This window comes from Mytilus edulis, chromosome 2 (genome assembly GCF_963676685.1).
Source record: "Mytilus edulis chromosome 2, xbMytEdul2.2, whole genome shotgun sequence".
NCBI classification, from domain to species: domain Eukaryota; kingdom Metazoa; phylum Mollusca; class Bivalvia; order Mytilida; family Mytilidae; genus Mytilus; species Mytilus edulis.
The window spans coordinates 26,286,541-26,313,661 of record NC_092345.1 but is presented as its reverse complement, the minus strand read 5'-3'; the positions used below and the strand labels follow the sequence as shown (position 1 = coordinate 26,313,661).

The following is a 27,121-nucleotide window of genomic DNA, read 5'->3' as shown; positions in this document are numbered from 1 at the left end:
GAGTGTTTGTGTTTTAACTCAGGCCTTTCGAATGTGTCAATTCGGTATCCTTAGGCGAACCCTATTCCAGCCCTTAATCAATTTTAATCCTATTTCTAAATTTCATCTTAACCCTAACCCTAACCCTAACCCTAATTGTAATGCTGAGTGTTTGTCTTTTGACTCAGGTCTTTCGAATGTGTCAATTCGGTATCTTTAGGCGAACCCTATTCCAGCCCTTCATCAATTTTGATCCTATTTCTAAATTTCATCTTAACCCTAACCCTAACCCTTGCCCTAACTCTAATTGCAATCCTGAGTGTTTGTGTTTTGACTCAGGCTATTCGAATGTGTCAATTCGGTATCCTTAGGCGAACCCTATTCCAGCCCTTAATCAATTTTAATCCTGTTTCTAAATTTTATCTTAACCCTAACCCTAACCCTAACCCTAATTGTAATGCTGAGTGTTTGTGTTTTGACTCAGGCCTTTCGAATGTGTCAATTCGGTATCCTTAGGCGAACCCTATTCCAGCCCTTAATCAATTTTAATCCTATTTCTAAATTTCATCTTAACCCTAACCCTAACCCTAACCCTAGCTCTAACCCTAATTGTAATGCTGAGTGTTTGTGTTTTGACTCAGGTCTTTCGACTGTGTCAATTCGGTATCTTTAGGCGAACCCTATTCCAGCCCTTCATCAATTTTGATCCTATTTCTAAATTTCATCTTAACCCTAACACTAACCCTAGCCCTAACCCTAATTGTAATGCTGAGTGTTTGTGTTTTAACTCAGGCCTTTCGAATGTGTCAATTCGGTGTCCTTAGGCGAATCCTATTCCAGCCCTTAATCAATTTAAACTCTATTTCTAAATTTCATCTTAACCCTAACCCTAACCCTAACCCTATCCCTAACCCTAATTGTAATGTTGAGTGTTTGTGTTTTGACTCAGGCCTTTCGAATGTGTCAATTCGGTATCCTTAGGCGAACCCTATTCCAGCACTTAATCAATTTTAATCCTATTTCTAAATTTCATCTTAACCCTAACCCTAACCCTAACCCTAGCCCTAACCCTAATTGTAATGTGAGTGTTTGTGTTTTAACTCAGGCCTTTCGAATGTGTCAATTCGGTGTCCTTAGGCGAATCCTATTCCAGCCCTTAATCAATTTAAACTCTATTTCTAAATTTCATCTTAACCCTAACCCTAACCCTAGCCCTAACCCTAATTGTAATGCTGAGTGTTTGTGTTTTGACTCAGGTCTTTCGAATGTGTCACTTCGGTATCCTTAGGCGAACCCTATTCCAGCCCTTAATCAATTTTAATCCTATTTCTAAATTTCATCTTAACCCTAACCCTAACCCTAGCCCTAACCATAATTGCAATGCTGAGTGTTTGTGTTTTGACTCAGGCCTTTCGAATGTGTCAATTCGGTATCTTTAGGCGAACCCTATTCCAGCCCTTCATCAATTTTGATCCTATTTCTAAATTTCATCTTAACCCTAACCCTAACCCTAGCCCTAACCCTAATTGTAATGCTGAGTGTTTGTGTTTTGACTCAGGCCTTTTGAATGTGTCAATTCGGTATCCTTAGGCGAACCCTATTCCAGCCCTTAATCAATTTTAATCCTATTTCTAAATTTCATCTTAACCCTAACCCTAACCCTAGCCCTAACCCTAATTGTAATGCTGAGTGTTTGTCTTTTGACTCAGGTCTTTCGAATGTGTCAATTCGGTATCTTTAGACGAACCCTATTCCAGCTTTTCATCAATTTTGATCCTATTTCTAAATTTCATCTTAACCCTAACCCTAACCCTAGCCCTAATCCTAATTGCAATGCTGAGTGTTTGTGTTTTGACTCAGGCCTTTCGGATGTGTCAATTCGGTATCCTTAGGCGAACCCTATTCCAGCCCTTAATCAATTTTAATCCTGTTTCTAAATTTTATCTTAACCCTAACCCTAACCCTAACCCTAATTGTAATGCTGAGTGTTTGTGTTTTGACTCAGGCCTTTCGAATGTGTCAATTCGGTATCCTTAGGCGAACCCTATTCCAGCCCTTAATCAATTTTAATCCTATTTCTAAATTTCATCTTAACCCTAACCCTAACCCTAACCCTAGCTCTAACCCTAATTGTAATGCTGAGTGTTTGTGTTTTGACTCAGGTCTTTCGACTGTGTCAATTCGGTATCTTTAGGCGAACCCTATTCCAGCCCTTCATCAATTTTGATCCTATTTCTAAATTTCATCTTAACCCTAACCCTAACCCTAGCCCTAACCCTAATTGCAATGCTGAGTGTTTGTGTTTTGACTCAGGCCTTTCGAATGTGTCAATTCGGTATCCTTAGGCGAACCCTATTCCAGCACTTAATCAATTTTAATCCTATTTCTAAATTTCATCTTAACCCTAACCCTAACCCTAACCCTAGCCCTAACCCTAATTGTAATGCTGAGTGTTTGTGTTTTGACTCAGGCCTTTTGAATGTGTCAATTCGGTATCCTTAGGCGAACCCTATTCCAGCCCTTAATCAATCTTAATCCTGTTTCTAAATTTTATCTTAACCCTAATCCTAACCCTAACCCTAACACTAATTGTAATGCTGAGTGTTTGTGTTTTGACTCAGGCCTTTCGAATGTGTCAATTCGGTATCCTTAGCCGAACCCTATTCCAGCCCTTAATCAATTTTAATCCAATTTCTAAATTTCATCTTAACCCTAACCCTAACCCTAACCCTAACCCTAGCCCTAACCCTAATTGTAATGCTGAGTGTTTGTCTTTTGACTCAGGTCTTTCGAATGTGTCAATTCGGTCTCTTTAGGCGAACCCTATTCCAGCCCTTAATCAATTTTGATCCTATTTCTAAATTTCATCTTAACCCTAACCCTAACCCTAGCCCTAATCCTAATGGCAATGCTGAGTGTTTGTGTTTTGACTCAGGCCTTTCGAATGTGTCAATTCGGTCTCTTTAGGCGAACTCTATTCCAGCCATTAATCAATTTTGATCCTATTTCTAAATTTCATCTTAACCCTAACCCTAACCCTAGCCCTAAACCTAATTGCAATGCTGAGTGTTTGTGTTTTGACTCAGGCCTTTCGAATGTGTCAATTCGGTATCCTGAGGCGAACCCTATTCCAGCCCTTAATCAATTTTAATCCTATTTCTAAATTTCATCTTAACCCTAACCCTAACACTAACCCTAGCCCTAACCCTAATTGTAATGCTGAGTGTTTGTCTTTTGACTCAGGTCTTTCGAATGTGTCAATTCGGTATCTTTAGACGAACCCTATTCCAGCCCTTCATCAATTTTGATCCTATTTCTAAATTTCATCTTAACCCTAACCCTAACCCTAGCCCTAACCCTAATTGTAATGCTGAGTGTTTGTGTTTTAATTCAGGCCTTTCGAATGTGTCAATTCGGTGTCCTTAGGCCAATCCTATTCCAGCCCTAATGAATTTAAACTCTATTTCTAAATTTCTAACCCTAACCCTATCCCTAACCCTAATTGTAATGCTGAGTGTTTGTGTTTTGACTCAGGTCTTTCGACTGTGTCAATTCGGTATCTTTAGGCGAACCCTATTCCAGCCCTTCATCAATTTTGATCCTATTTCTAAATTTCATCTTAACCCTAACACTAACCCTAGCCCTAACCCTAATTGTAATGCTGAGTGTTTGTGTTTTAACTCAGGCCTTTCGAATGTGTCAATTCGGTGTCCTTAGGCGAATCCTATTCCAGCCCTTAATCAATTTAAACTCTATTTCTAAATTTCATCTTAACCCTAACCCTAACCCTAACCCTATCCCTAACCCTAATTGTAATGTTGAGTGTTTGTGTTTTGACTCAGGCCTTTCGAATGTGTCAATTCGGTATCCTTAGGCGAACCCTATTCCAGCACTTAATCAATTTTAATCCTATTTCTAAATTTCATCTTAACCCTAACCCTAACCCTAACCCTAGCCCTAACCCTAATTGTAATGTGAGTGTTTGTGTTTTAACTCAGGCCTTTCGAATGTGTCAATTCGGTGTCCTTAGGCGAATCCTATTCCAGCCCTTAATCAATTTAAACTCTATTTCTAAATTTCATCTTAACCCTAACCCTAACCCTAGCCCTAACCCTAATTGTAATGCTGAGTGTTTGTGTTTTGACTCAGGTCTTTCGAATGTGTCACTTCGGTATCCTTAGGCGAACCCTATTCCAGCCCTTAATCAATTTTAATCCTATTTCTAAATTTCGTCTTAACCCTAACCCTAACCCTAGCCCTAACCATAATTGCAATGCTGAGTGTTTGTGTTTTGACTCAGGCCTTTCGAATGTGTCAATTCGGTATCTTTAGGCGAACCCTATTCCAGCCCTTCATCAATTTTGATCCTATTTCTAAATTTCATCTTAACCCTAACCCTAACCCTAGCCCTAACCCTAATTGTAATGCTGAGTGTTTGTGTTTTGACTCAGGCCTTTTGAATGTGTCAATTCGGTATCCTTAGGCGAACCCTATTCCAGCCCTTAATCAATTTTAATCCTATTTCTAAATTTCATCTTAACCCTAACCCTAACCCTAGCCCTAACCCTAATTGTAATGCTGAGTGTTTGTCTTTTGACTCAGGTCTTTCGAATGTGTCAATTCGGTATCTTTAGACGAACCCTATTCCAGCTTTTCATCAATTTTGATCCTATTTCTAAATTTCATCTTAACCCTAACCCTAACCCTAGCCCTAATCCTAATTGCAATGCTGAGTGTTTGTGTTTTGACTCAGGCCTTTCGGATGTGTCAATTCGGTATCCTTAGGCGAACCCTATTCCAGCCCTTAATCAATTTTAATCCTGTTTCTAAATTTTATCTTAACCCTAACCCTAACCCTAACCCTAATTGTAATGCTGAGTGTTTGTGTTTTGACTCAGGCCTTTCGAATGTGTCAATTCGGTATCCTTAGGCGAACCCTATTCCAGCCCTTAATCAATTTTAATCCTATTTCTAAATTTCATCTTAACCCTAACCCTAACCCTAACCCTAGCTCTAACCCTAATTGTAATGCTGAGTGTTTGTGTTTTGACTCAGGTCTTTCGACTGTGTCAATTCGGTATCTTTAGGCGAACCCTATTCCAGCCCTTCATCAATTTTGATCCTATTTCTAAATTTCATCTTAACCCTAACCCTAACCCTAGCCCTAACCCTAATTGCAATGCTGAGTGTTTGTGTTTTGACTCAGGCCTTTCGAATGTGTCAATTCGGTATCCTTAGGCGAACCCTATTCCAGCACTTAATCAATTTTAATCCTATTTCTAAATTTCATCTTAACCCTAACCCTAACCCTAACCCTAGCCCTAACCCTAATTGTAATGCTGAGTGTTTGTGTTTTGACTCAGGCCTTTTGAATGTGTCAATTCGGTATCCTTAGGCGAACCCTATTCCAGCCCTTAATCAATCTTAATCCTGTTTCTAAATTTTATCTTAACCCTAATCCTAACCCTAACCCTAACACTAATTGTAATGCTGAGTGTTTGTGTTTTGACTCAGGCCTTTCGAATGTGTCAATTCGGTATCCTTAGCCGAACCCTATTCCAGCCCTTAATCAATTTTAATCCAATTTCTAAATTTCATCTTAACCCTAACCCTAACCCTAACCCTAACCCTAGCCCTAACCCTAATTGTAATGCTGAGTGTTTGTCTTTTGACTCAGGTCTTTCGAATGTGTCAATTCGGTCTCTTTAGGCGAACCCTATTCCAGCCCTTAATCAATTTTGATCCTATTTCTAAATTTCATCTTAACCCTAACCCTAACCCTAGCCCTAATCCTAATGGCAATGCTGAGTGTTTGTGTTTTGACTCAGGCCTTTCGAATGTGTCAATTCGGTCTCTTTAGGCGAACTCTATTCCAGCCATTAATCAATTTTGATCCTATTTCTAAATTTCATCTTAACCCTAACCCTAACCCTAGCCCTAAACCTAATTGCAATGCTGAGTGTTTGTGTTTTGACTCAGGCCTTTCGAATGTGTCAATTCGGTATCCTGAGGCGAACCCTATTCCAGCCCTTAATCAATTTTAATCCTATTTCTAAATTTCATCTTAACCCTAACCCTAACACTAACCCTAGCCCTAACCCTAATTGTAATGCTGAGTGTTTGTCTTTTGACTCAGGTCTTTCGAATGTGTCAATTCGGTATCTTTAGACGAACCCTATTCCAGCCCTTCATCAATTTTGATCCTATTTCTAAATTTCATCTTAACCCTAACCCTAACCCTAGCCCTAACCCTAATTGTAATGCTGAGTGTTTGTGTTTTAATTCAGGCCTTTCGAATGTGTCAATTCGGTGTCCTTAGGCCAATCCTATTCCAGCCCTAATGAATTTAAACTCTATTTCTAAATTTCATCTTAACCCTAACCCTAACCCTAACCCTATCCCTAACCCTAATTGTAATGCTGAGTGTTTGTGTTTTGACTCAGGTCTTTCGAATGTGTCAATTCGGTATCCTTAGGCGAACCCTATTCCAGCCCTTAATCAATCTTAATCCTGTTTCTAAATTTTATCTTAACCCTAATCCTAACCCTACCCTAACCCTAATTGTAATGCTGAGTGTTTGTCTTTTGACTCAGGTCTTTCGAATGTGTCAATTCGGTATCCTTAACCGAACCCTATTCCAGCCCTTAATCAATTTTAATCCAATTTCTAAATTTCATCTTAACCCTAACCCTAACCCTAACCCTAACCCTAACCCTAACCCTAGCCCTAACCCTAACTGTAATGCTGAGTGTTTGTCTTTTGACTCAGGTCTTTCGAATGTGTCAATTCGGTCTCTTTAGGCGAACCCTATTCCAGCCCTTAATCAATTTTGATCCTATTTCTAAATTTCATCTTAACCCTAACGCTAACCCTAGCCCTAATCCTAATTGCAATGCTGAGTGTTTGTGTTTTGACTCAGGTCTTTCGACTGTGTCAATTCGGTATCTTTAGGCGAACCCTATTCCAGCCCTTCATCAATTTTGATCCTATTTCTAAATTTCATCTTAACCCTAACCCTAGCCCTAGCCCTAAACCTAATTGCAATGCTGAGTGTTTGTGTTTTGACTCAGGCCTTTCGAATGTGTCAATTCGGTATCCTGAGGCGAACCCTATTCCAGCCCTTAATCAATTTTAATCCTATTTCTAAATTTCATCTTAACCCTAACCCTAACCCTAACCCTAGCCCTAACCCTAATTGTAATGCTGAGTGTTTGTCTTTTGACTCAGGTCTTTCGAATGTGTCAATTCGGTATCTTTAGACGAACCCTATTCCAGCCCTTCATCAATTTTGATCCTATTTCTAAATTTCATCTTAACCCTAACCCTAACCCTAGCCCTAACCCTAATTGTAATGCTGAGTGTTTGTGTTTTAATTCAGGCCTTTCCAATGTGTCAATTCGGTGTCCTTAGGCCAATCCTATTCCAGCCCTAATGAATTTAAACTCTATTTCTAAATTTCATCTTAACCCTAACCCTAACCCTAACCCTATCCCTAACCCTAATTGTAATGCTGAGTGTTTGTGTTTTGACTCAGGTCTTTCGAATGTGTCAATTCGGTATCCTTAGGCGAACCCTATTCCAGCCCTTAATCAATCTTAATCCTGTTTCTAAATTTTATCTTAACCCTAATCCTAACCCTACCCTAACCCTAATTGTAATGCTGAGTGTTTGTCTTTTGACTCAGGTCTTTCGAATGTGTCAATTCGGTATCCTTAACCGAACCCTATTCCAGCCCTTAATCAATTTTAATCCAATTTCTAAATTTCATCTTAACCCTAACCCTAACCCTAACCCTAACCCTAACCCTAACCCTAGCCCTAACCCTAACTGTAATGCTGAGTGTTTGTCTTTTGACTCAGGTCTTTCGAATGTGTCAATTCGGTCTCTTTAGGCGAACCCTATTCCAGCCCTTAATCAATTTTGATCCGATTTCTAAATTTCATCTTAACCCTAACGCTAACCCTAGCCCTAATCCTAATTGCAATGCTGAGTGTTTGTGTTTTGACTCAGGCCTTTCGGATGTGTCAATTCGGTATCCTGAGGCGAACCCTATTCCTAAGCCCTTAATCAATTTTAATCCTATTTCTAAATTTCATCTTAACCCTAACCCTAACCCTAACCCTAGCCCAAACCCTAATTGTAATGCTGAGTGTTTGTGTTTTGACTCAGGTCTTTCGACTGTGTCAATTCGGTATCTTTAGGCGAACCCTATTCCAGCCCTTCATCAATTTTGATCCTATTTCTAAATTTCATCTTAACCCTAACCCTAGCCCTAACCCTAATTGCAATGCTTGGTGTTTTGTATTTTGACTCAGGCCTTTCGAATGTGTCAATTCGGTATCCTTAGGCGAACCCTATTCCAGCCCTTAATCAATTTTAATCCTATTTCTAAATTTCATCTTAACCCTAACCCTAATTGTAATGCTGAGTGTTTGTGTTTTAACTCAGGCCTTTCGAATGTGTCAATTCGGTATCTTAAGGCAAACCCTATTCCAGCCCTTAATCAATTTTAATCCTATTTTTAAATTTCATCTTAACCCTAACCCTAACCCTAACCCTAACCCTAGCCCTAACCCTAATTGTAATGCTGAGTGTTTGTCTTTTGACTCAGGTCTTTCGAATGTGTCAATTCGGTATCTTTAGGCGAACCCTATTCCAGCCCTTCATCAATTTTGATCCTATTTCTAAATTTCATCTTAACCCTAACCCTAACCCTTGCCCTAACCCTAATTGCAATGCTGAGTGTTTGTGTTTTGACTCAAGCCTTTCGAATGTGTCAATTCGGTATCCTTAGGCGAACCCTATTCCAGCCCTTAATCAATTTTAATCCTATTTCCAAATTTCATCTTAACCCTAACCCTAACCCTAACCCTAGCCCTAGCCCTAACCCTAGCCCTAGCCCTAACCCTAATTGTAATGCTGAGTGTTTGTCTTTTGACTCAGGTCTTTCGAATGTGTCAATTCGGTATCTTTAGGCGAACCCTATTCCAGCCCTTCATCAATTTTGATCCTATTTCTAAATTTCATCTTAACCCTAACCCTAACCCTTGCCCTAACTCTAATTGCAATGCTGAGTGTTTGTGTTTTGACTCAGGCCTTTCGAATGTGTCAATTCGGTATCCTTAGGCGAACCCTATTCCAGCCCTTAATCAATTTTAATTCTGTTTCTAAATTTTATCTTAACCCTAACCCTAATCCGAACCCTAATTGTAATGCTGAGTGTTTGTGTGTTGACTCAGGCCTTTCGAATGTGTCAATTCGGTATCCTTAGCCGAACCCTATTCCAGCCCTTAATCAATTTTAATCCTATTTCTAAATTTCATCTTAACCCTAACCCTAACCCTAACCCTAGCCCTAACCTTAATTGTAATGCTGAGTGTTTGTCTCTTGACTCAGGTCTTTCGAATGTGTCAATTCGGTCTCTTTAGGCGAACTCTATTCCAGCCCTTCATCAATTTTGATCCTATTTCTAAATTTCATCTTAACCCTAACCCTAACCCTAGTCCTGATCCTAATTGCAATGCTGAGTGTTTGTGTTTTGACTCAGGCCTTTCGAATGTGTCAATTCGGTATCCTGAGGCGAACCCTATTCCAGCCCTTAATCAATTTTAATCCTATTTCTAAATTTCATCATAACCCTAACCCTAACACTAACCCTAGCCCTAACCCTAATTGTAATGCTGAGTGTTTGTGTTTTAACTCAGGCCTTTCGAATGTGTCAATTCGGTGTCCTTAGGCAAATCCTATTCCAGCCCTTAATCAATTTAAACTCTATTTCTAAATTTCATCTTAACCCTAACCCTAACCCTATCCCTAACCCTAATTGTAATGTTGAGTGTTTGTGTTTTGACTCAGGTCTTTCGAATGTGTCACTTCGGTATCCTTAGGCGAACCCTATTCCAGCCCTTAATCAATTTTAATCCTATTTCTAAATTTCATCTTAACCCTAACCCTAACCCTAGCCCTAACCATAATTGCAATGCTGAGTGTTTGTGTTTTGACTCAGGCCTTTCGAATGTGTCAATTCGGTATCTTTAGGCGAACCCTATTCCAGCCCTTCATCAATTTTGATCCTATTTCTAAATTTTATCTTAACCCTAACCCTAACCCTAGCCCTAACCCTAATTGCAATGCTGAGTGTTTGTGTTTTGACTCAGGCCTTTTGAATGTGTCAATTCGGTATCCTTAGGCGAACCCTATTCCAGCCCTTAATCAATCTTAATCCTGTTTCTAAATTTTATCTTAACCCTAATCCTAACCCTAACCCTAACACTAATTGTAATGCTGAGTGTTTGTGTTTTGACTCAGGCCTTTCGAATGTGTCAATTCGGTATCCTGAGGCGAACCCTATTCCAGCCCTTAATCAATTTTAATCCTATTTCTAAATTTCATCTTAACCCTAACCCTAACCCTAACCCTAACCCTAGCTCTAACCCTAATTGTAATGCTGCGTGTTTGTGTTTTGACTCAGGTCTTTCGACTGTGTCAATTCGGTATCTTTAGGCGAACCCTATTCCAGCCCTTCATCAATTTTGATCCTATTTCTAAATTTCATCTTAACCCTAACCCTAACCCTAGCCCTAACCCTAATTGCAATGCTGAGTGTTTGTGTTTTGACTCAGGCCTTTCGAATGTGTCAATTCGGTATCCTTAGGCGAACCCTATTCCAGCCCTTAATCAATTTTAATCCTATTTCTAAATTTCATCTTAACCCTAACCCTAACCCTAACCCTAGCCCTAACCCTAATTGTAATGCTGAGTGTTTGTGTTTTGACTCAGGTCTTTCGAATGTGTCAATTCGGTATCCTTAGGCGAACCCTATTCCAGCCCTTAATCAATCTCAATCCTGTTTCTAAATTTTATCTTAACCCTAATCCTAACCCTAACCTAACCCTATATGTAATGCTGAGTGTTTGTGTTTTGACTCAGGTCTTTCGAATGTGTCAATTCGGTATCCTTAGCCGAACCCTATTCCAGCCCTTAATCAATTTTAATCCAATTTCTAAATTTCATCTTAACCCTAACCCTAACCCTAACCCTAGCCCTAACCCTAACTGTAATGCTGAGTGTTTGTCTTTTGACTCAGGTCTTTCGAATGTGTCAATTCGGTCTCTTTAGGCCAACCCTATTCCAGCCCTTAATCAATTTTGATCCTATTTCTAAATTTCATCTTAACCCTAACCCTAGCCCTAATCCTAATTGCAATGCTGAGTGTTTGTGTTTTGACTCAGGCCTTTCGGATGTGTCAATTCGGTATCCTGAGGCGAACCCTATTCCAGCCCTTAATCAATTTTAATCCTATTTCTAAATTTCATCTTAACCCTAACCCTAACCCTAGCTCTAACCCTAATTGTAATGCCGAGTGTTTGTGTTTTGACTCAGGTCTTTCGACTGTGTCAATTCGGTATCTTTAGGCGAACCCTATTCCAGCCCTTCATCAATTTTGATCCTAAATTTCATCTTAACCCTAACCCTAACCCTAGCCCTAACCCTAATTGCAATGCTGAGTGTTTGTGTTTTGACTCAGGCCTTTCGAATGTGTCAATTCGGTATCCTTAGGCGAATCCTATTCCAGCCCTTAATCAATTTAAACTCTATTTCTAAATTTCATCTTAACCCTAACCCTAACCCTATCCCTAACCCTAATTGTAATGCTGAGTGTTTGTTTTGACTCAGGTCTTTCGAATGTGTCAATTCGGTATCCTTAGGCGAACCCTATTCCAGCCCTTAATCAATTTTAATCCTATTTCTAAATTTCATCTTAACCCTAACCCTGACCCTAGCCCTAACCCTAATTGCAATGCTGAGTGTTTGTGTTTTGACTGAGGCCTTTCGAATGTGTCAATTCGGTATTCTTAGGCGAACCCTATTCCAGCCCTTCATCAATTTTGATCCTATTTCTAAATTTCATCTTAACCCTAACCCTAACCCTAGCCCTAACCCTAATTGCAATGCTGAGTGTTTGTGTTTTGACTCAGGCCTTTCGAATGTGTCAATTCGGTATCCTTAGTCGAACCCTATTCCAGCCCTTAATCAATTTTAATCCTATTTCTCAATTTCATCTTAACCCTAACCCTAACCCTTACCCTAATTGTAATGCTGAGTGTTTGTGTTTTAACTCAGGCCTTTCGAATGTGTCAATTCGGTATCCTTAGGCGAATCCTATTCCAGCCCTTAATCAATTTTAACTCTATTTCTCAATTTCATCTTAACCCTAACCCCAACCCTAACCCTATCCCTAACCCTAATTGTAATGCTGAGTGTTTGTTTTGACTCAGGTCTTTCGAATGTGTCAATTCGGTATCCTTAGGCGAACCCTATTCCAGCCCTTAATCAATTTTAATCCTATTTCTACATTTCATCTTAACCCTATTCCTAACCCTAGCCCTAACCCTAATTGCAATGCTGAGTGTTTGTGTTTTGACTCAGGCCTTTCGAATGTGTCAATTCGGTATCTTTAGGCGAACCCTATTCCAGCCCTTCATCAATTTTGATCCTATTTCTAAATTTCATCTTAACCTTAACCCTAACCCTGGCCCTAACCCTAATTGCAATGCTGAGTGTTTGCGTTTTGACTCAGGCCTTTTGAATGTGTCAATTCGGTATCATTAGGCGAACCCTATTCCAGCCCTTAATCAATTTTAATCCAATTTCTAAATTTCATCTTAACCCTAACCCTAACCCTAACCCTAACCCTAGCCCTAACCCTAATTGTAATGCTGAGTGTTTGTCTTTTGACTCAGGTCTTTCGAATGTGTCAATTCGGTCTCTTTATGCGAACCCTATTCCAGCCCTTAATCAATTTTGATCCTATTTCTAAATTTCATCTTAACCCTAACCCTAACCCTAGCCCTAATCCTAATTGCAATGCTGAGTGTTTGTGTTTTGACTCAGGCCTTTCGGATGTGTCAATTCGGTATCCTGAGGCGAACCCTATTCCAGCCCTTAATCAATTTTAATCCTATTTCTAAATTTCATCTTAACCCTAACCCTAACCTTAACCCTAACCCTAGCTCTAACCCTAATTGTAATGCTGAGTGTTTGTGTTTTGACTCAGGTCTTTCGACTGTGTCAATTCGGTATCTTTAGGCGAACCCTATTCCAGCCCTTCATCAATTTTGATCCTATTTCTAAATTTCATCTTAACCCTAACCCTAACCCTAGCCCTAACCCTAACCCTAATTGCAATGCTGAGTGTTTGTGTTTTGACTCAGGCCTTTCGAATGTGTCAATTCGGTATCCTTAGGCGAATCCTATTCCAGCCCTTAATCAATTTAAACTCTATTTCTAAATTTCATCTTAACCCTAACCCTAACCCTAGCTCTAACCCTAATTGTAATGCTGAGTGTTTGTGTTTTGATTCAGGTCTTTCGACTGTGTCAATTCGGTATCTTTAGGCGAACCCTATTCCAGCCCTTCATCAATTTTGATCCTATTTCTAAATTTCATCTTAACCCTAACCCTAACCTAAACCCTAACCCTAATTGTAATGCTGAGTGTTTGTGTTTTAACTCAGGCCTTTCGAATGTGTCAATTCGGTATCCTTAGGCAAATCCTATTCCAGCCCTTAATCAATTTAAACTCTATTTCTAAATTTCATCTTAACCCTAACCCTAACCCTATCCCTAACCCTAATTGTAATGCTGAGTGTTTGTGTTTTGACTCAGGTCTTTCGAATGTGTCAATTCGGTATCCTTAGGCGAACCCTATTCCAGCCCTTAATCAATTTTAATCCTATTTCTAAATTTCATCTTAACCCTAACCCTAACCCTAACCCTAGCTCTAACCCTAATTGTAATGCTGAGTGTTTGTGTTTTGACTCAAGTCTTTCGACTGTGTCAATTCGGTATCTTTAGGCGAACCCTATATCAGCCCTTCATCAACTTTGATCCTATTTCTAAATTTCATGTTAACCCTAACCCTAACCCTAGCCCTAACCCTAATTGCAATGCTGAGTGTTTGTGTTTTGACTCAGGCCTTTCGAATGTGTCAATTCGGTATCCTTAGGCGAACCCTATTCCAGCACTTAATCAATTTTAATCCTATTTTAAATTTCATCTTAACCCTAACCCTAACCCTATCCCTAACCCTAATTGTAATGCTGAGTGTTTGTGTTTTGACTCAGGTCTTTCGAATGTGTCAATTCGGTATCCTTAGGCAAACCCTATTCCAGCCCTTAATCAATTTTAATCCTATTTCTAAATTTCATCTTAACCCTAACCCTAACCCTAACCCTAACCCTAATTGCAATGCTGAGTGTTTGTGTTTTGACTCAGGCCTTTTGAATGTGTCAATTCGGTATCCTTAGGCGAACCCTATTCCAGCCCTTAATCAATCTTAATCCTGTTTCTAAATTTTATCTTAACCCTAATCCTAACCCTAATTGTAATGCTGAGTGTTTGTGTTTTGACTCAGGCCTTTCGAATGTGTCAATTCGGTATCCTTAGCCGAACCCTATTCCAGCCCTTAATCAATTTTAATCCAATTTCATCTTAACCCTAACCCTAACCCTAACCCTAGCCCTAACCCTAATTGTAATGCTGAGTGTTTGTCTTTTGACTCAGGTCTTTCGAATGTGTCAATTCGGTCTCTTGAGGCGAACCCTATTCCAGCCCTTAATCAATTTTGATCCTATTTCTAAATTTCATCTTAACCCTAACCCTAACCCTAGCCCTAATCCTAATTGCAATGCTGAGTGTTTGTGTTTTGACTCCGGCCTTTCGAATGTGTCAATTCGGTATCCTGAGGCGAACCCTATTCCAGCCCTTAATCAATTTTAATCCTATTTCTAAATTTCATCTTAACCCTAACCCTAACCCTAACCCTATCCCTAACCCTAATTGTAATGCTGAGTGTTTGTGTTTTGACTCAGGTCTTTCGAATGTGTCAATTCGGTATCCTTAGGCAAACCCTATTCCAGCCCTTAATCAATTTTAATCCTATTTCTAAATTTCATCTTAACCCTAACCCTAACCCTAACCCTAACCCTAATTGCAATGCTGAGTGTTTGTGTTTTGACTCAGGCCTTTCGAATGTGTCAATTCTGTATCTTTAGGCGAACCCTATTCCAGCCCTTCATCAATTTTGATCCTATTTCTAAATTTCATCTTAACCCTAACCCTAACCCTAGCCCTAACCCTAATTGCAATGCTGAGTGTTTGTGTTTTGACTCAGGCCTTTTGAATGTGTCAATTCGGTATCCTTAGGCGAACCCTATTCAAGCCCTTAATCAATTTTAATTCAATTTCTAAATTTCATCTTAACCCTAACCCTAACCCTAACCCTAACCCTAACCCTAGCCCTAACCCTAATTGTAATGCTGAGTGTTTGTGTTTTGACTCAGGCCTTTCGGATGTGTCAATTCGGTATCCTGAGGTGAACCCTATTCCAGCCCTTAATCAATTTTAATCCAATTTCTAAATTTCATCTTAACCCTAACCCTAACCCTAACCCTAGCCCTAACCCTAATTGTAATGCTGAGTGTTTGTCTTTTGACTCAGGTCTTTCGAATGTGTCAATTCGGTCTCTTGAGGCGAACCCTATTCCAGCCCTTAATCAATTTTGATCCTATTTCTAAATTTCATCTTAACCCTAACCCTAACCCTAACCCTAACCCTAGCCCTAACCCTAATTGTAATGCTGAGTGTTTGTGTTTTGACTCAGGTCTTTCAAATTTGTCAATTCGGTATCCTTAGGCGAACCCTATTCCAGCCCTTAATCAATTTTAATCCTATTTCTAAATTTCATCTTAACCCTAACCCTAACCCTAACCCTAATTATAATGCTGAGTGTTTGTGTTTTGACTCAGGCCTTTCGAATGTGTCAATTCGGTATCCTTAGCCGAACCCTATTCCAGCCCTTCATCAATTTTGATCCTATTTCTAAATTTCATCTTAACCCTAACCCTAACCCTAGCCCTAACCCTAATTGCAATGCTGAGTGTTTGTGTTTTGACTCAGGCCTTTCGGATGTGTCAATTCGGTATCCTGAGGCGAACCCTATTCCAGCCCTTAATCAATTTTAATCCTATTTCTAAATTTCATCTTAACCCTAACCCTAACCCTAACCCTAACCCTAGCTCTAACCCTAATTGTAATGCTGAGTGTTTGTGTTTTGACTCAGGTCTTTCGACTGTGTCAATTCGGTATCTTTAGGCGAACCCTATTCCAGCCCTTCATTAATTTTGATGCTATTTCTAAATTTCATCTTAACCCTAACCCTAACCCTAGCCCTAACCCTAATTGCAATGCTGAGTGTTTGTGTTTTGACTCAGGCCATTCGAATGTGTCAATTCGATATCCTTAGGCGAACCCTATTCCAGCCCTTAATCAATTTTAATCCTATTTCTAAATTTCATCTTAACCCTAACCCTAACCCTAACCCTAGCCCTAGCCCTAATTGTAATGCTGAGTGTTTGTGTTTTGACTCGGGTCTTTCGAATGTGTCAATTCGGTATCCTTAGGCGAATCCTATTCCAGCCCTTAATCAATCTTAATCCTGTTTCTAAATTTTATCTGAACCCTAATCCTAACCCTAACCCTAACCCTAACTGTAATGCTGAGTGTTTGTGTTTTGACTCAGGTCTTTCGAATGTGTCAATTTGGTATCCTTAGCCGAACCCTATTCCAGTCCTTAATCAATTTTAATCCTGTTTCTAAATTTCATCTTAACCCTAACCCTAACCCTAGCCCTAACCCTAATTGTAATGCTGAGTGTTTGCGTTTAGACTCAGGTCTTTCGATTGTGTCAACTCGGTATCTTTAGGCGAACCCTATTCCAGCCCTTCATCAATTTTGATCCTATTTCTAAATTTCATCTTAACCCTAATCCTAACCCTAGCCCTAACCCTAATTGCAATGCTGAGTGTTTGTGTTTTGACTCAGGCCTTTCGAATGTGTCAATTCGGTATCCTGAGGCGAACCCTATACCAGCCCTTAATCAATTTTAATCCTATTTCTAAATTTCATCTTAACCCTAACCCTAACCCTAGCCCTAACCCTAATTGCAATGCTGAATGTTTGCGTTTTGACTCAGGTCTTTCGAATGTGTCAATTCGGTATCTTTAGGCGAACCCTATTCCAGCCCTTCATCAATTTTGATCCTATTTCTAAATTTCATCCTAACCCTAACCCTAACCCTAGCCCTAACCCTAATTGTAATGCTGAGTGTTTGTCTTTTGACTCAGGTCTTTCGTATGTGTCAATTCGGTATCTTTAGGCGAACCCTATTCCAGCCATTAATCAATTTTGATCCTATTTCTAAATTTCATTTTAACCCTAACCATAACCCTAGCCCTAATCCTAATTGCAATGCTGAGTGTTTGTGTTTTGACTCAGGCCTTTCGAATGTGTCAATTCGGTATCCTGAGGCGAACCCTATACCAGCCCTTAATCAATTTTAATCCTATTTCTAAATTTCATCTTAACCCTAACCCTAACCCTAGCCCTAACCCTAATTGCAATGCTGAGTGTTTGCGTTTTGACTCAGGTCTTTCGAATGTGTCAATTCGGTATCTTTAGGCGAACCCTATTCCAGCCCTTCATCAATTTTGATCCTATTTCTAAATTTCATCTTAACCCTAATCCTAACCCTAGCCCTAACCCTAATTGCAATGCTGAGTGTTTGTGCTTTGACTCAGGCCTTTCGAATGTGTCGATTCGGTATCCTTAGGCGAACCCTATTCCAGCCCTTAATCAATTTTAATCCTATTTCTAAATTTCATCTTGACCCTAACCCTAGCCCTAACCCTAATTGTAATGCTGAGTGTTTCTGTTTTGACTCAGGCCTTTCGAATGTGTCAATTCGGTATCCTTAGGCGAACCCTATTCCAGCCCTTAATCAATTTTAATCCTATTTCTAAATTTCATCTTAACCCTAACCCTAACCATAGTCCTACCTCTATTGCAATGCTGAGTTTTTGCATTTTGACTCAGGCCTTTCGAATGTGTCAATTCGGTATCCTTAGGCGAACCATATTCCAGCCCTTAATCAATTTTTATCCTATTTCTAAATTTCATCTGAACCCTATACCTAACCCTAACCTTGGCCCTAACTCTAATTGTTAAGCTGAGTTTTTGTATTTTGACTGACTCAGGCCTTTCGAATGTGTCAATGCGGTATCCTTAGGCAAACATTATTCCAGCCCTTAATCAATTTTAATCCCATTTCTAAATTTCATCTAAACCCTAACACTAACCCTAGCCCTAACCCTAATTGTAATGCTGAGTGTTTGTGTTTTGACTCAGGCCTTTCGAATGTGTCAATTCGGTATCCTTAGCCGAACCCTATTCCAGCCCTAATCTATTTTAATCTTATTTCTTAATTTCATCTTAATCCTAACCCTAGCCCTAACCCTAATTGTAATGCTTAGTGTTTGTGTTTTGCCTCAGGCCTTTCCAATGTGTCAATTTGGTATTCTTAGGCGAACCATATTCCAGCCCTTAATCAATTTTAATCCTAGTTCTAAATTTCATCTTAACCCTAACCCTAACCCTAACCCTAGCCTTAACCCTAATTGTAATGATGAGTGTTTGAAATTTAACTAAGGGCTTTCGAATGTGTTAATTCGGTATCCTTAGGCAAACCCTATTCCAGCCTTTAATCAATTTTAATCCTATTTGTTAATTTTATCTTATCCTAACCTTAAGCCTAGCCCTAACCCTAATTGTAATGCTGAGTGTTTGTGTTTTAACTAAGGACTTTCGAATGTTTCAATTTAATATCCTTAGGCAAAACCTATTCCAGCCCTTAATGAATTTAAATTATATTTCTAAATTTCATCTTAACCCTAACCCTAACCCTAATGCTGAGTGTTTTTATTTTGACGAAGGCTGTTCCAATGTGTCAATTAAGTATCCTTAGGCAAATTCTTTTGCAGCCCTTATTCAGATTTATCCTATTTTTTAATTTCATCTAAACCCTAACCCTAACCCTAGCCTTAACCCTAATTGTAATGCTGAGTGTTTGTGTTTTGACTAAGGCTGTTTGAATGTGTCAATCAAGTATCCTGAGGCAAACCCTATTTACATCCCTTAATAAATTTTAATCCTATTTCTAAATTTCTTCTTAACCCTAACCCTAATTGTAATGCTGAGTGTTTGTGTTTTGACTAAGGCTGTTCAAATATATCATTTAAGTATCCTTAGGCAAGCAAACCCTACCGTTGTCCTTATTCAATTTTAATCCTATTTGTAAATCTCATCTTAGCCCTAACCCTAGCCCAAGCCCTAGTTTTGACTGAGACTGTTTGAATTTTCAAATTTACTATCCTTTAGCAAACCATTATGTAGCCCTTGTTCAATTCAATTTTATTTGCAAATCTAGTTTTTATCCTAACTCTAGGCCTATCCCTAGTCATAACCCTTATTGTAATGTTGAGTGTTTGTGTTTTGATTAAGGCTGTTCGAATGTGTCAATTAAATATAATGAGGCAAACACTATTAAATCCCTTATTCAATTTCAATCCTATTTGTAAATCTCATCTTAACCCTGACCCTAGCAATAACCCTAATTGTAATGATCAGTGTTTGTGTTTTGATTGACGCTGTTCAAAAGCGTTACATCCTTACCTTAAAGCAAATCCTATTGTATTCAACATTAAATTTTAAACTTCTTTGTAAATTTCATCTTAGCCTAAACTCTAATTGTAACGCTGAGTGTTTTTGTTTTGATTACAGCTGTGTTAGTTTACACATACTTATCTATAGTGGATACAGCTGTGTAAATATGTCAAAAAGGTATCCTAAGGCAAAGCCTATTAGGCTAATGTAGCCCTTAATCAATTAAAATCCTATTTCTAAAGCTCATCGTAACTTTAACCTTAACACTAACACTAACCCTAGCCATAACCCTAATTGTAAAGCTCAGTGTTTATGTTTGGTCTTAGGCCATTCGAAAGTTTCAATTCATTATGTAAAGGAAAACCCTATTTTACCCATCATTAAATTTAATCCTCTTTGTAAATCTGATCTAAACCCTTCTGTAACCCTAGCCCCAACCCTAAGTCTCCTTAGGCAATTTAATCTTAACCCTAATCCTAACCCTAACCCTAGCCCTAAACCTTAATTGTAATGGCGAGTGCTTGTGTTTTATTAAAACTGTTCGAATGTGTCAATTAAGTATCCGGAGACAAACCTTATAACAGCCCTTAATCATTTTTAATTCTATTTCTAAATTCTAAATTGTGTAACTGTTGGCTGTTCAAAAGTTCCAATTCATTATCCAAAGCCCTTTTGAAGCCCTCATTCAATTTCAATCATATTTGTTATTCTCATCTTAACCCTAAACCTAACATAATACCAACCCTAACATTAACATAAACCCTAACCCTAACCCTAACCCTAACCCTAGACATAATCATAACCCTAATCTTAGCCATAAATCTAATTGTAATGATGAGGTTTTATGTTTTGACTGAGGCTGTTCAAATCTGTCAATAAGGGCAAAGACTATTCAACAGTTTAGTTGTAGACATTGAATAGTAATGAAATAATCCCAGATGATTCAGAAAATGGACAAGACCGCTCAGTCATTGAACTGTAAAACATTGCTCAAATACTTTTGGAATAATTTATTGAGCACTATCCATGGCTTTCATAGAGTTTCTGCATCTTTAAATTCTTGAAAGTGAAAAACTTAAGATCTGCCAATGACGCCATTTTGTTCTTTCACTTGACTGCATGGTCCCCTCTGATATTTTACTCTTTTAGAGGTATAAACAAATCAACCAGTCAATCACATAACCAAAACTGTTCAGATAAACACTGGAAATTTGAACATTGATATTTGAATGGATACTGCTGTGGTCTGCCTAATAGCACAGTGCTTATTTACCGCAGTTCTAAAAGAGCCTGGGGAGAACACTGGGACAAAACGACAGAAAAATGGGCCAAAAAATATTGAATGGAGAAAAATATAATAATATTAAGTGTGTCAAATAACCTGACAAAAAAGATAGAAGTCATTTTATGGAGTGATAATTTGATAAAGAAATGTTAATTAATGGTAACTTTTTTCACATTTAAAAATCAAAAGTCATCATAGTAGACTCACATACTAAAATTCAACTCAATATGGGAAGGTGTCCAGGAAAAGTCTGCATAACTGTTTTTTGAGGAATGACATAATGTCAAAATGACATAATGACATAATGACCAAAAAAACCGGTGGAATGATGGATTAGGACAAAACTATATTGCCTTGACCACTATATGGTGGGTCCATGCATAAAAAATAAGAATAGAGAATAATGGAGTGCAAAAATAAAAAGTATAAAAAATTAAAATAGACATAAACAAGAATGTGTCCATAGTACATGGATGCCCCACTAGCACTATCATTTTCTATGTTCAGTGGACGTGGAAATTGGGGTCAAGACTCTAATTTTTTATTGAAATTAGAAAGATTGTATTATAGGGAACATGTGTACAAAAGTTCAAGTTGATTGGACTTCAAATTCATCAAAAACCAACTTGACCAAAAACTTAAACCTGAAGCAGGACAGATCGATGAACGAAAGGACAAACAGACGTATAGACTAGAAAGCATAATGCCCATAAATGGGACCTAAGAATTAGAGAATACAGAAATGGGCGACACACAATCCAGACTCTCAACACTTTTTAAAAAGTTCTACTATACCTTACCAATATTGCTCCACTGGTTTCAAACACATATTGTTCTGGTATCATTTTCAGTTCATGAACTATATAATCAAATCCTAGTTGTGATTGTGACAATGATAAGGATGTTCGTAAAAACTTTCTGAGACCTTCAGGACCATATATTTCCACTGGTTCACTTCTTTGGTTATTCTGACTGATGGTGCACATTAACCCTGGTAAACCGTAACACTGCAAAATAATTTTAAATTTATAGAAATGTGGATTCATTTGTTTTCAATGATACCACATTTTGTGAATTGAGAAAAACTTGTTTTTTCTAGGATTTTTTCATTAAATGTATAAAATTGGTATACTAAAATATAGAAATTGTGTACTTCGTTGAAAATTAAAATTCATGATTTAGCCACACCCACAAATTTAACCATTAAAATTGAAATCTAACAAATAGCCCGCAGTATAGTTCTGTAGAATGGTAGATAAAAGATGAATGGTACACTCTATCCATGGAAACTTGTATATATCAATACTACAAATGCAATTAGGTTCAAAATAACTTTTTTATAATTCAATTTTGGATGTAACATGCATTATAATTGCCTGAAAATCTTTTGTCTATCAGCTCATAGACATAATTTTGTCACCAACGTTTTTTCAATAATTTACACCTTAAAAATGGAATTTAGAGTTATATTTATATAAGGAATGACTGGAATAAATATTGTTCTGTCTGTTTGAAATAACCTCAAAAAAGTTGTGCACACTTTTAAATAACCTAGTGCTACATGATGTACATAGGTTATACAGTGTGCACCTTGAATAAAATGTTTATGCTAATAATACAAAAATGTAATAACACTTTCAGATATTTGGACTGATATATTGGCTCTCAATAATGATGACATCAGTATGTACACTAAAGAGATTTATCCTTCAGAACTGACTAAATGAAGCTTATACTAACAATGAACACTTCGCTTTCCTGTATCTTCATAAATATATCTTTAATGGGACACTTTATACCAAAAGTTATGTTAAAAGAGATGATTTTTCATTTCCTTTTGTTAATTATCTATTTTTAGATGGTGTTGCAGACATTTTATATGTTCAGGTATTTTACATCCAATCTTTTATTGTAATAGTCTTTTCAAAGCACAAAAATGTCAACATACACATCAAAGGGTAACCAAACCTTAAAACAGACTTATTCAGATAGAATATAGTTAGGATACTGTTGTCAGGTCATTGAAGATGGCATATTTTGGTATTTACATGTATATTGATTCACTCATAGGGTCTTTGAAATAAACACATTTATTCTAAAACTAGTTGTTGGCATGATATGGGTTAATATGTTCTTTTCGAATATTTTATGATGATATGATATTCTAATATGACGTTCTTCTTTCGCTTTGTAAACAACACCGTGATAAAATTCTCGATATATCTATACTTAGCGCAGACTCCAAGATGTACACAAATGGCTGTTTAAATATGCCTCCCACGTAAATCCACATGTATCGTAACCTATGTGTAAACGGTTGTGGATTTCACTGTGTTAACAATTACAATTGAATAAAACCCTACAGAACATTTATTCTGATTCTGATGCGTAACAAAAAGAATTTACACATTAGAGAACGGAAAAATGGACAAAAACAAAACAAATTAAAATTCTGCGAAATTCCAGTAATGATTTTTGTGCATTAACGTTATTTCAAAACATGACGTCATACGAATGAAAACGTCAAAGCTGAAGGTTTTTCTATTGCGTTTACCTTCTAAAATCGGATACAATTGCATTAAAATAAAGTATTGAGGAAGGTGTTGCTTGTTTTCTGTTCTATTGTAATATTCGCACATTTACTGATTTCAGCAAATTAACATGGGGGCTCCTTGGTTACAACATGTCAACAGTGAATTTGACGGTAGCTTACGATAAAAAATGCAAATCTAAAATTGCAAATGTTGGGTTTACTGAGAAGTAAAAAAAGTAATCACATTTTTTTCTAGCGGTTAGTTAAGAAATCATTCATGCAGTTTATTAGATTTGTTTTACATTTATCGTACAGTGGGTATAATAGAACAGCCACACACATGGTATACCCATCATCGCTTCAGTTTTTTAATGATCGTATTTGTCCTATTAGAATCGAAATAATTCATGGAAGCCATAGATTTGTTGTAAATTTACACATGGCCTGGGCCGTGTGTAAATTTCCAACAAATCTATGGCTTCCATGAATTATTTCTTAATTAAACCCCTAACAGGAGGGATTGTGCTTGATTTTCATATGATGAAGACATAATGTTTCAATCAGTTTATTAGACGGGCTGGCATGTTAGATCATGTTAGTAACTGCTAGTAGTCCTTTGTTAATTTATGTATCATTGTCAATTTGCTTAGTTTCTTTTGTTACCTATTCTACCATAAGACTCAGACTTCTTTTCAACTGAGTTTCACTGTGTGTTTGTTTAATTTACATTGTCTAGATGTAAAGGGGGTTCAGATCGGACAAAACATGATTAACTACGCCACATTTTTGCGTCTCTCCCAGGTCAAAAGCCTCTGGCCTTTGTTAGTCTTGTATTATTTTAAATCTTAGTTCATTTATATGTTTTGGAGTTTATAATGACGTCCATTCTCACTGAACTAGTACACATTTTTGTTTGTGGGCCATATGATGACAATAATTGTATAATATTACATAACTACCAGTGACTTATAATGATACCTACATGATCACCATGGAGATGGGTTATAAATATTTTGCTGATCTTTCCTGGTTTTATCTCACTCTTCATGACCTGTGTTTGTGACCCCTCACCACAATCAAACAACCATACCCAGTCCTCTGAAAAATACAATCTGCCTGGATATAGGAGTTTACAGCATAGAAATAAGTGTTAAACGTTATTTGTGATTCCTTTATTTTTGAGGGTACAAATTTTTATACCCTTATTTTCATGGATGTCATATTGGATTTAGTGGTTACTGTCGATTCATTTATTTTTCGTGGGTACCAATTTTCATGGATTGAGGAAAACTTGCATTTTCATGGATATTTTATTTCGCGGTTTTGCCTTATTCTTCATAAAATCCTATACAAAAGGTCTGTAGAAAATTAGAACCTTGGTAAACATTGACAGAATAATCAACAAAATGTGTACATGTGATGATGACTATTGGTTGAATATAAAAGTCTCAGACTTCCATGATAATGCCGCACCAACTGTGTATAGTAACATTAACAATCTATTTAAAGTGTTTTCAATTTAATATTGTTCTCGAACTCATATAATTTGACAGGCTAAATATGTTATTTTGACTCTGGTGGAGTGAGTTATCTCATTTGGAAATCATATACCAAATCTCTTGATTTTACAGAAATATTTGTACTAACCATTTTTTAGTCCTATACACGAAACTCCTCTGTCGGGTGTTGGATAGGCTGATGCTGTTCCCAGAAATATCACCTTCATGCTCATGGTACTTATATAAGTAGTTTACAAAGCAATACCTTCGCACAATTATCTCCTATATTAAGTGAAATAACAAAATCAGCAACATGATTTAATATGAATGTTCCCCTTTAACACAATATCTGAGTAAATTACGAGAAATCTAAATATATATCAAGCAAGACAAAACAAAGAGGGGCACAGCTCCCCTCTGCCCTTATAGTCTTGACAGATATGTGAGTTGTGTTTTCTAAAGGAAAATAAATACTTTTGAACACAAAAAAAATATTACCAAATAAAAGTACTATAGTCTGATAGTACAATGTGGTAACTAGTATTTTATGCAGGTTTTTTTCTACCGGTATCATGCTTTTATTGCTTCCAGCAAATTGCACATCTTTTCATGTGTATAAATACATTGTAGGTCAAGAATATTTTCAAATTGTTAAATATGGCAAAATTGTGTCCTGTTGTGGACAATGGTGGAGACGATATCTTATTATCAAAATGATTATCTGACTCTAAATAAAAAAGATCAGCTTTCCAGTTTGATGTTTACTTGTTCATGTTGTTACTATAACTAAAGCTAAGGTGACGTCACAGATGATCATGTGACATCAATTTTGGATACAAATGTAATGGGGATATTGCCAGTCCCACTGTATCATGTGTATTGTAAACAGGTGTGTTACATAGGTTAAGGGTCAACTTTTCCTAGGGATGTTTATATCCTACATCACCTAAATGTTTGCCATGAGAACTAGTTAAAATGCTAATCATGTTTTAAAAAAAAAAATCTTAATCAGTTCAATTCTCATTGGTCATATTGGTGAGTTAACTCTAAACATCTAAACTTGGAAACAATTATATAAGACAATTAATAAATGGAGATTTGTATTTACTACATTTATTTATTTTTATATATACATGTATAGACAAACTTTTATGTATCATGATAAGAAATTCATCAGTGGGAATAATTGCATAATATGGATGTGGGTATTTTGTCTATAAATGTATTTACACTTTTAGGATATAGCTGGATTTTGTCTCTGCATGACCTTAGATCTGATCCATATAAGCTTCTGATGTCTAGCTACAATCACTGTTTAATTGTAACGTAAATTGTGAATGTCAAATTTTACAGGAATTCGACTTATTTGATTAAACGTAATGACAGACAAATTTGCATACAAGTGTAAATATGTCTATTGTTTATTATACATAACAAAATTGCTGTATCCTTTTTTATTTTATTTTTCTATGTTTTCATGTATTTCAGCGATGATACTTTTGTACTGGATTTTATACTGAAAACAATATATATATACACCTTATTCATTGTTATTGCTATTTGTCCGGCCGCCAATATTTGACATCACAAAAGTTCCCCTAAAATTTTGACGTCATATTAAATAGAAAATATCTGACATTACAATGGAAAAGTGATTGATGTATGACATCAAAAGTTCAAGCGGAACAGATTTCCAAATAGTGATAACATGTATTTGTCAGTATGTCAGTAACAGTTAGATGTTATTTAACTAGAATAATTCAATTCCTCTCTGTGTCCAATTCCCTTCCACACCAGGTGAATGTAGACATTGTAGATCTGCTGAATATTACGACTGGATTATTCGGGTTAGATCTCGAGGGTTAGATGTTAGTTAGTTAATTGTTATTTAGTTAGTTAGTTCATTTGTAGTTAGTTGTTAGTTAGTTAGCTAATTGTTATTTACTAATTTAGTTAGTTAGTTTGTTAGTTGTTAGTTGTTAGTTGTTGTTAGTTAGACAGTTACCGTGGTCACGTAAAAAGGGAAATAACAAAGTGTTGTGTAGTTGCACAACGTCTAGTAGTACCTGTGACGTAAGGGGAGAGATACGAATCAAAGTATTACTGGAAGTCGTCGTCCATTCTCCTTCTAATTTATTTCTGGAAGTCAGATATATCTTTTTTAGTTCGAAATATTTTTTTAGAAAAACGAATTATATATAAATCGATATTGTTGTCAAATGAACGAAATTGGTCACATTATAAATATTCATTTATTCGCTTTTGT

At 37.2% G+C, this 27,121-nt stretch overlaps 1 protein-coding gene across 2 annotated transcripts in view; it reads right to left on the bottom strand.

The window, feature by feature from the left end:
* LOC139511833 (zinc phosphodiesterase ELAC protein 1-like) overlaps window positions 1–27,007 on the bottom strand; it is a 64,044-nt gene extending 37,037 nt beyond the window's left edge. The window contains exons 1-4 of one of the 2 annotated variants that reach the window (XM_071298944.1): window positions 26,922–27,007; window positions 25,004–25,137; window positions 24,339–24,454; window positions 21,624–21,830 (exon numbers count right to left, since the gene is read on the bottom strand). In XM_071298944.1, coding sequence (XP_071155045.1) covers window positions 21,624–21,830; window positions 24,339–24,454; window positions 25,004–25,088 — 408 coding nt within the window. In that variant the 5' untranslated portion in view covers window positions 25,089–25,137; window positions 26,922–27,007. Of the gene's footprint in view, window positions 1–21,623; window positions 21,831–24,338; window positions 24,455–25,003; window positions 25,138–26,860 lie in introns of both variants that reach the window. The other variant, XM_071298942.1, reaches the window with a different exon arrangement.
* Window positions 27,008–27,121: the final 114 nt, after the last annotated feature.